General features: G+C 46.7%; 1 protein-coding gene across 1 annotated transcript; it reads right to left on the minus strand.

The window, feature by feature from the left end:
- Positions 1-563: 563 nt before the first annotated feature.
- Positions 564-10,026, minus strand: SCT (secretin). The gene is made up of 5 exons (XM_077819938.1): positions 9,938-10,026; positions 8,260-8,364; positions 5,640-5,744; positions 3,135-3,254; positions 564-675 (listed from the first exon to the last, which is right to left on the minus strand). The coding sequence occupies exons 1-5, from the start codon at positions 10,024-10,026 to the stop codon at positions 564-566; spliced, it is 531 nt and encodes a 176-aa protein (XP_077676064.1).
- Between the last annotated feature and the right edge of the window lie 732 nt (positions 10,027-10,758).

Consider the following 10,758-nt stretch of genomic DNA (forward strand, 5'->3'; position numbering starts at 1 on the left):
GAGACTCTCGCTGAACAAAGAGGACCAGATCTTCAGCTGGGCTAAATCCACTGACTTCACTAGAGCTATGCTGTGTGATGCCAGCTGAGGGGGGGGTGTGGATGTGTGTGCGCACACGTACGTACACACATACATATATAGATATGGGACAGAGAGGGAAGGACATTTCTTGCCCTGACCTAGCAATCCCCACAGTGCTGTGCATAGCAGCCTTGCTCCTGTATTCTCAACTGCTTTCTGGTGCTTGACCAGAGGAACCAAAACACAAGCCAAAGCACAATAGATGCTGAAGAATTTTTATTAAAGTTTAGAAACAGACAGGCCTGGAACAAAGTATTGTGTAAGCTGCTTCCATCATTCACGCACCATCTACTAACCCCACCCTCTATTTTACACTAATATACACAGTGCCCTGGATTACATGCTTTACTGTTATTTGGCAGTTTGTGATCCCATCATTTACACTTGAACCTGATTCAGTAGCTTCCTTATTTATTACACGGAACCCACCCCACCAGGCTGTAGTTTATGGAGAGGTTTGGCTGCTGTTGTCCCCTTCATTTCTAGTCCAGAACAGACATGTCTTCTTTCATCTCTTCAATCAGTGGTTTGGAGGCTGGGCAAATGTATTGGCCGGTCATCTGAGTGGCTTCTCTTGCATCACTCTCTGACAGGCTGTAGTAGGACAAACAACAGGGAAGAAGTCCAGGATTCCACAGGGGAAGTGGACTAGAGGGTAGCGATGAGACTGAGTTATAAAGTTAAGGAAAAAAGTAAAATGAAACACCTGCCAGTTGCCCTAAATTATCATCATCCACCTGATGGTGGTAGACTACAGCCAGAGCAGGTCTTGTTGTACTAGGCACAGTACAAACACAAAGTAAGAGGCAGTTGCTGTCCCAAAATACTTACAACCTACAGGGACAAGATGGACAAAGGGTGGGAGAAGGCAAGTATTATCCCCATTTTACAGATGGAGGAGCTAAGGCACAGAGAGATTAAGGCCATGTCTACACTGCAGGGACTATAGCGGCCTAGCTACAGCATCATAGCTATGCTGTGAAAACCCTGCAGTATAGACACATCCTACTGAGACACAAGAGGCTTTTCCACTACTGTAGGAACACCACATCCCTGAATGACAGTAGCTGGACCAACTGGAAGCATTCTTCCATCAACATAGCTTCAGCCATACTGGGGGTTAGGCTGGCATAGCTTCGGCACTCCGTGGCTCTGGATTTTTCAGACCCCTGAGATCCATCACCATGGCGACCTGAGTTTTGAGTGTAGACTGGGCTACATGACTTGCCCAAGATCACACAAGAAATCTGTGGCAGAGCCAGAAACTGAGTGCGGATCTCCTGAGTCCCTGTCCAGTTCCTTAACCACAAGACCACCCTTCCCTCTCCTAAGGGGACCAGGATGGTTGATTAAATGCCAATAAGAAAAAATAGTGAGATCACCTTTGTGGCACTGTCAGTAACTTTAAAAATTAACTGATGACCTGCCTCAGAATATTTCAAATTCAGAAAAACTAAATAAAGATGGTATGGAAAATGAGTTAGAATAGTTAGACTTTTCGACAAGAAGTGGAAGATGGCTTGGTCCAGAATGTTAGATCCAGCCTCTCTACAATCAGAGAAATATTTTATTTTCCCCCATATTACTTCATTTTAATAACTACCTCATACAAGGGGTTTTTTAGCCATCGATCTCAAAGACAGGTAAGTGTCAGAAGGTGAAACTGAGTGTCGTATGCGCTTAGATCTCCATAAGCATAACATCAAAATTATCCTGAAGAATTGCATAGAATTTAAATGCATTTCTATGATGATAGCTACATGCTAACTTGTGTTTCAGCTATGGAATTGTCCCTGATCTCTATGCAAACAACCTCTCATACATGCAGGCCTCGGCAGGATGACACTGGATGTAAAAATTTGTGACAGACCCAAAATAAGAGACAAATAAGCAACAATAAAACGCTTCAGGAAGGGATGAGGAATGATGCAGGTTTGATTTAGTTAAAAATGTGTTTAAAATTTTCTCTGGATCAGCTGCTGTAAGTCCACGGAGGTCAACTAAGCTATATTGATTCACACAGCTGAGACTCTGTCCCGGTAGCTTTAGTGTTAAATGTCTCTGATGATAATAGTGAGGTACACCAAGGTTCTATGTAAAGTTAAGGCTGTGATCCTGTGAATTCTCGCTTGTGGGAATAGTCCCATTGGGATTCATGAGAGCAGAACCCTTGATAAGTATTTGCAGGATCAAGCCACAACTTTGAGTCTAAAATGAGTGACCTATAGTACCCAGTCATGAGATGTCACCATCTAGCATGTACAGAATCCAGTTCATTTTCCTCTCTCATACATTGTCTTTTGAGGCTAACTATTACCTTTATGAGAATTTAATAGAGATCCTATCGGAGTATCACATTTATAACATTAGATCTAAGGAATTGGCATCAGTTGCATTATAATTAACCCCCATTATTTCAAAACACTACACACCTTAATTACCATCCCTTGAGTCCATTGGCATAGAACTTGTCATCTCAGCTGTGCATTTTTCCCCTTGTGTTGAAGCTATGAGCTAAAGACCTAGTTCTGCAAAGCCTGTAAGGGTAGGATTTTCCAAAGTGACTTAGAGCCAGATTTCAAAGGTTTTTAGGTGCCTAAAGATGCAGAGAGGCTCCCAGTGGGATTTTGAAAAGTGGCTAAGCCTAACTCATAACTGAAATCAACAGGCCTTAGACATCTAAGATGCTTTGAGAATGACTGAGGTGCCTGGGCACCTATCTGCATCTTTAAATGCCCAAAGAACTTTGTAAATGTGGTCCTATGTCATGTAGTCAATAGGATTTGTGCTCCTAAATCACATGCTAAACACATGGACAGCTTTGCTCATGTGAAGTGTTCCACTGAAGCCAATGGAAGGAAAAGAGAAGTGTAATAAAATTAGACATGTGAGCCTGGCTAGCCCATTGACAGAACATCAGCCTTTGGCAGGGTTCAAGTCCCTGTTCAAGTAAATACTTTAGCCACTCAGATGCTATGATAATGAAGGCCATAGAAGTACCACAATCAGTCCAGGTTATTCTTGCTGATAGAATAGAAACATACTGTACATACCTATCATTCAGAAAGCTCTGGTATAACCACATGAAGCAAAAGTCATCGTAAGAGCTGCCGGTCTGATGTGTCCTTGGTATATCTGTATGGATTAATCCTTCAGAGCCATCCACCTCATCACTGATTTGGAGGAGAGGGGGGAAGAATATTGTTAATGTCACCCATGCCACCTGCTTTTGGGGAATGTTTTTCCAAGCAAAAGCTGAGCTACTGTGAACAAGATGTTGTGATCTGACACCTTGAGTAAAGCCAGTTCCTGAAGGTTACACTGATTCCCCTGTATCTTAATATACAGTGACAGCCTGTTTCCTTCTGTGTTTCCAAAGGCACTCTAGTATTTCTTAAACCAGAGAAGTTTAGTAAAGAAAACAGCTACAACAACTGATACAAACACAACAAGTTCCTGTACAGCTTGAGTCCCAGTTTTGGCTCCCTTATTCAGCAAGGACTGCATGCTGCCTGGAACGCTATGTAGCACACAGAGACATTTAGTGGCTGAATAATATACTGCAAGTAAGCATGGCATTACAGGGCCTATCTCCATCATGTTCACAGACTGACACAGGTTGCCTTGCCACCTCCTGCTAGGCTGCAGTTGTGACATGTAGAAGCAGTGACTTCTGATGACATATCAAACTGACCTCCCACATACTTCCCTGCCTGATTATTGATGGGACGTGCTACAGCTGGGTGTGAAGGCTTATTGCGGTTGTGACATAGGTGAAAGCACATGTGCCATTGAAAATCATTAATTTTCTGGGGCAAAAAATTTTGGGCCTTTAATTAATTTGCTGCTGCTATTCTGGGAGCTCACTTCTGTTCTAGGGAGAGGAAGCCAACACAACAAAGACAAACAGAAATGCCGGTAGATGCTTCCTCTCCAATAGAAATCCACTTTGTTGATCCTCTGAATAGGGGCAAATTGTGCTCTGATCTCCTTCCTGGCTGTTGATGGCAGTATATATACTAGCCAGCTGGAGTAGGGGGCTGGATATGCTCAGCAATTAAGCCGGCATTCCTCCCAGTGCATTCTTGTGTAGTGTGGAAGGATTCTGCCTCGTTTGTGGTATTGAAGCAAGAGGAATGATTTTTCCTTCTATGACCATCTTCCCCTTGCATACTAGCAGGCTATAGTTATATAGCTGAATCCTGCAATGCTAATGATTGTATTGTACAAAATATCACGTCTACTTCGGGAACGTATAGGTGCACTGTAGGGGTCAATGAACCAGACAGTGTCTCTAGCTACACCTCAGCTGGGGAACACAAGTGGCGGCAGAGAGAGGCTGTTAGAGTTGTTTTTGGGTGACTTATCTGTCCCCTAATATACAGGAAACATTTATGTAAATATGAAATTCAAGACATGGAAATGAAATTCAGGATTATCATAACCTCATCTGGCACAAGAGGAATGATAAGGCAGGGAAACAGTGGCCTCAATCTTGCAACATCTCTCTATAAACTGACCTTCTAATCCATTGTAGATGTTAGCTCTGGAGAAAGATGCACAGTATCCTTACATGGCTAGAGTTACTAGTATGGGTCAATGGTCACAAATTGGGATGAGAAGGGGAGAAAAGATGGGGAAATAGTGATGCCCAGAGAAAAGAACACCAAGAGATGGCTTGCTATGCCCCTCAGTAGCACTGCCAGTGGGAGTTCCTTTCCTTTCCCTTCTCTTGACCAGAAAAGGGCCAGGACTGAATTAGGCCTTAATGCTTCCATTGATCGTTGTGCTCTAGTTATTTGCTAGAGCCCAGGGGTGGGATGGGGGTGGAATGTATTGCACTAAGTGCCTAGAGGCCTGACTTAGATTGGGGCCCATTGCACTAGGTATTGCATGGACACACGTGACCTGACTGACTTCAGGGGGAGCTTGGTAGCTCAACACCTTGGCTGATAGAAAAAGACAGTCCCTGCCCCTGTCGCTGCAAATTGATATAAAAGGCAAGACTTGACAGGTGGGGCAATGGAAAGGGCATTGGACGGGTACTTGGGAGACCTCTGGTCTGTTCCTAGCTCTGCTGCAGACCTGCTATGTGACCTTGGGCAAGTCATCTCACCTCTGTTTGCCCACCACCCACCCTGTGTCTGCCTGGTTTATTTAGATTGTAAGCCCTTCAGGACAAACTCTCTCTCTTACTATCTGTGAATGCACGTGTGTCGTATGATGAGATGTGTAGGGCAACCTTAATAGGTGATGCTACACAAGTGGGGGCGGGGTCATGTTGCAGAGGGGTGTTTACATGCTTGCGACTGTACATCAGACATAGGCAGTCAAGGAAGGCTGAGCTGTCGTAGTGCGTGGGCAGGGAACAGTACAGAGCTAGCTCTGGTGTCTGAGGCTTTCAGAAGTCCAGGAAGTACACACTGCCCTCTCTCCCTGGAGGATGGGGACCTGTCACTCTGCATTCTGGGTGCCTGTTTTCTAGCTGTAAGCTGACACCTGCGACAGGTTGAATGGCCAATAAGTCACTTTCCTTTCCCAGTGGATATATTTGTTACCTGCGCTTGTAGCCCACCAGAGACTTGATTAGTTTCTGAACCTGAGCGTTTCCTCTCATCTTGCTGAGTTCGCTGGTGAACGTGCCGTCAGAGTGCCTCTGGTACCTGTGCTTCGGGAAAGAGAGGAGAGGCATGGACCTGCCCTGAGGCTGCTCTCTCTGTTCTACGGGACTTCGATTACACCTGCCATTGCTGCACAGCGGGGCCTTGCCCGCTCAGATAGGCTCCTGCTCCCAGCACTGTGTATTGGGATTGTCCCACAGGCTCAGAACTTAAAGGGGAGACAAGCTGCCTCTCTTGTGTGTATGAATTATGCCCTGGCGTAGGTAACTGAAAAGGAACAGTTCTAGATGGGCATATGGCTTACTCTAGACAACATACGATCAAGCCAGCTGTTCATATTTAGAAAGGATGATCAATTTTTTTTATATAACGGTGCTGTTCTCCCCCCACCCACCCCCCCGGCAAAAGCATCCTCTAGTTGCATGAATTTCAAGGGAGTTAAATGGTGTGTCGCTTCCCCCTGTTCCTTAACGATAGCTTCGAAATGTTGGCATCTGTATAAAGTTACAAACCTTGGGCTAGATCAGGGCCGGGCAAACTTTTTGGCCTGAGGGCCACATCGGGTTTCCAAAATTGTATGGAGGGCCGGTTAGGGGAGGCTGTGCCTCCCCAAACAGCCAGGCATGGCCCGGCCCCTCCCTGCTTCTCGCTCCCTGATGGCCCCCCCAGGACTCCTACCCCATCCAGTCCCCCTGTTCCCTGTCCCCTGACAGCCACCCCGGGACTCCTGCCCCATCCAACCACCCCTTTTCCCTGTCCCCGACCACCCCTGGACCCTCCATTCCTGACTGCCCCCCACCGCCCCATCCAACCCCCCCTTTCCTTCCTGACTGCCCTCCCAGGACCCCTGCCCCTATTCAAACCCCCTGTTTCCCGCCCTCTGACTGCCCCGACCCCTATCCACACCCCTGGCCCCTGACTACCCCCTCGAACTCTCCTGCCCTCTATCCAACCTCCCCTGTTCCCTGCCCCCTTACCGCGCTGCCTGGAGCACCGGTGGCTGGCGGCATTACAGCCACGCACCGCGCAGCACCGAGCACCGGGTCAGGCCACGGCTCTGCAGCTGCGCTGCCCCAGGAGCTTGCAGCCCCCCCACCCAGAGCATTGCACCGGCAGTGCAGTGAGCTGAGGCTGCGGGGGAGGGGGAACAGCAGGGGAGGGGCCGCGGGCTAGCCTCCTGGGCCAGGAGCTCAGGGGCCGGGCAGGAGGGTCCCATGGGCTGGATGTGGCCCTACCTCTGGCTAGATTGTCACTTTACCACCTGCCCTGGGTAAGTGGCCCTGCGCAGCTGTGCTGGCCCAGGAGCACACCAGGGAGGGAATTGCGACTCTCAGACTTGCTCGAGGGGGGAAGCCGCCGGCTACCAGACTACACCATTAGAGCAGTTCCCTTCCCACTTCACACCAGCTCAGCTCAGCACATGACTGCACCCAGTCCCTGCTCCTTCCCACCCTGCACCTGCTCAGGAAGGGGAGAACTGGCCCTGCAGAAGCTGCTCTCCCACCGGTGCTGCGACCTGAAATGTGGGTGTCCCATGCAGGGGAGTAAGGGAGCACCGTACCTTATTATTTGTATTGCAGTGGTGGCTAGGAGCCCTAGTCATGGACCGAGACTCCATTGTGCTAGGCACTGCCCAGACAGAGCAACAAAAAAAAAATGGTCCCTGCCCCAAGGAACATACAGGGTCAGAAAACCTTCTAAGCGATAACCTTTTCCCCCTTGGTGTGCAGGCACGTAGGGTGAGTGATGATTTAGCCCCTTAGTCTGACATGCAAGGAAGAGGAGAAGGCAGCAGACTCTCTCTGTTTTTTCACTTGTTACCTCAGGCTTGGAATTGTGAGTGTACAGCGACACACCACACCTCCATTGGCATGGACACCCCAGGGGAAAGGGGAAGTCCTTATTCCAACCTTCCTCAGGCAAAACTCCCTTCCAGTGCATTCAGAGGGAGCTATGCCTGAGTGAGCTCTGCAGGGCTGATGAATGAGCTCTCTAGAGTCAGACCTGGTTGCATGCAAGGTAGGGTATGTTCCTGAAGCACTAGGGCTGGATTCTGCCCCATGCTGGCTCCCCTTTTGGGCTGCTCTGGCTACCAAAATTTCACCTAGAGAATTTGAAGCTGCCTTGAAGCAGCAGTTATGGATTCCTGTGTGGAAAGTAATCACCTGTGGCTTAGCTGGCTTTATGCCACTCACTCCTAGCCCCCCTCTTGTTGGAAGTAATGGGCCATTGGAACATCCCGGGGGGGGGGGGGGGGCTTTACAGTGTGTGCCAGTTAGAGCAGCCCTGAGATGGCTTTAGCTTTTGCAGCAGCTGATCTGGCTTCTGGGCATCGTCAGGATGGACGGTTCAGAAGCTCAAGGTGCACCTGAGGATCTGGCCCCAGATTTGGAATCAGGCTCCAGAGAAGACCAGGCAGTTTGCTTGCTAGTATGACTGGCTTGATCTCTAGACCCAGTCTATAGTCTCTTTTTTTTGAGGCTCATCATGATCTTCTTATACTTTGGAGTTCAGAGGTCACAACAGCACCAAGCAGGGAAGAACCAGTATTTTTTACCTTTGATTGAGGCCCACAAGAGATTTGACTAACTTCTGCACGTAGGCATTTTCATTCATCTTGCTGAGTTCACTGTTAAATACCCCGTCAGCATGTCTCCGAGCCCTGGGAGTTTAGAACAGAAAACCAAAATGGCTGCAATGCCATGCTTTATATGGGGTGGGTGTTTAAAACCATCCCTTTGGGAGAGGGGGGGAACCTGGGAAGCAGGATCATAGCTAACCATTAATAGAAATCATAATGACCTTGACCCAAAATGGGAAACGGGAGCTTTCCAAGTAGGGGCAGGGGAAGAGGGTAAAAAGGCAAAGGTTCAAAGCATAGAAGGAGCAAATATTTAAAGGTTTAAATATATTTTAAACTAACCAGAAAGTAAAAATGTCTTATTTTCCTTTCTTGCTAGATTTAGAAGAGCCTGCTGATCATATATGATGGAATACACCCCTGTGTTCACACCCTACACACGAGCGTAGTAGTCTTTTTACAAAGTATGCCTTGTAACATATTGTTTGAAAACCCATAATTTGTGGGTCAGTATTGTCCTGGTAAAACGTGTGTGGCGACATTGTATGTGAAGTTATAAGATTCCCCTGAAATTATAAAAAGGAGGGACAAACACCCCAAGGCTTCCTGTGTGATGTTGGGCGAGCCACTTCGCCCTTCTGTGCTGTAGTTCCCCATCTGTAAAATGCGGAAGGTACTGTCCTATCTCCACAGGGGTGCTGTGAGGAGAAATACAACAAAGTCTCTGAGGTGGTAGAGTAATAGGGGACATAAAAGTACCTGAGAGCAGGGGTGCTGGAACAGTTTTTATAGTGGGGGTGCTGAGAGCCGTTGAACCAAACTGTAAGCCCTGTATATAATGGAAACCTCTTCAAATCAGAGGGTGCTGCAGCAACCCCCTGCACTCCTAGTTCCAGCACCTATGCCTGAGAGAGATGGGATTTGCAAGCCTGGGCCACTAGAGTGTCTCTTTGGTGCAAGGATCTCTATGCCTACAGGTCTAATAAAGCACCTAGCATGCTTTGGCATTGTATAGATCAGGTAATGATACTTGGTGTAGCAAAGAACTTCTTCAAAACAAAAAAGACACCTCACTTAAATGGATGTTTCACTGAAAAGAAATGTCCAGGGTCTACATAATATCACTCCTCAGAGCCCATAAGGTCAGACCCTCAGGGGCTCTACTTTAGTGGAGTCACACTGATTTACCCTGGCTGAGGGCCTGGCAGTACCCATGTTTTCTCACCAGTTGGTTGGACTAAACTAATCTATACAGAGGAACTCTTAGTGTGGAATAAGAATATGCACACAGGGAGCTAGTGCAGAATAGCTATTGTGCTTTAAATTAATACCCTAGCTATTTTGTACTAATTTCCCCATGAATTCGCTATGTAGAAAAGCCCTAATTTAGTTACACTGTTGCAAACTTGAGTGTAGACACTTAAAATGGTTGAAGAGTGAGTGGGTCATTTCAGTTTAGCTTATTCTGTTCTGACTGCCGGAATAAGAGTGTCTACACAAAAGCTTGCATTGGTTTAGCCAAATCAGTTTAAAAACCAAACAAACAGTTGCAACTTCTGTATATAGACTAGACCTTAGTTCTCTAGCTGCTGGAGCCTTAGAACAGAAAGTCATGGAAAGAAGAAGGGGGATGGAGTCCCAAAAAGACTCTTACCTCTCTAGAGGAGGAAGCGTTGCTGAGAGCTGAGACAGGACAACCACAGAAATAACTAGCTGCCAGAGTCCAGTCAGCAGGGAGGCCATGATGTCTCCTGAAATGAAGCACTAGGTTTTGTGAGCAGTAAAATGAATGACCCTGTAATTTGTTTGGAACAATTTACCGGTTGCACAGCACCAGATATTGCTATGTTACTAACACCATTCTAATTAAATAAGGCAGTTCTTGCCAACAGAGAGAGCTTTCTGTTAAACGTAAAAGATGAGCAGACCCAAATAATTTGCCCAGCCAGTAAATTACAAGCTGTTTGTACTCTATATGCCCCAGTGAAACCACGGTTTTGATGTTTTAATGTTGGTATTCAGCGCAATATAGAATGAATAGACTGATAATACATCTGGGGCAAAACACAATGGAGCAAATCCCACTCTGTTGCAACTCAATATAAGTCAAAACTCCATGGATGAATTTGGCCATATATTTAGAATTGGGAGGATTAAAAAAAACTCGCCACCACCACTGAACACATTCAGCTGTCAAAATACCTATAGAAAATCCAAGTCTAATATTTCAAACTGTAAGGCAAAAAAGTATATGCAACACTATATTTCATCCGGACAAGCTGGGGGCTTGCCAGTGCTTATAGCCATGTGCAAGCATCCATTTGACACTGGAAAGGGGTGAGTAGCCAGTCTCAACATCTGCACCTTCAAGGAAAATCTTCAGGCAGATGTTTATATGTGTATTTTTTTAAAAAACCCTGAAAGATTATCACCTGCAGTTGGAGCATGAGATGTTTTATGGACATTGGGGTGTAG

The sequence above is a fragment of the Eretmochelys imbricata genome, chromosome 6 (assembly GCF_965152235.1).
Source record: "Eretmochelys imbricata isolate rEreImb1 chromosome 6, rEreImb1.hap1, whole genome shotgun sequence".
Classification (NCBI taxonomy): Eukaryota; Metazoa; Chordata; order Testudines; family Cheloniidae; genus Eretmochelys; species Eretmochelys imbricata.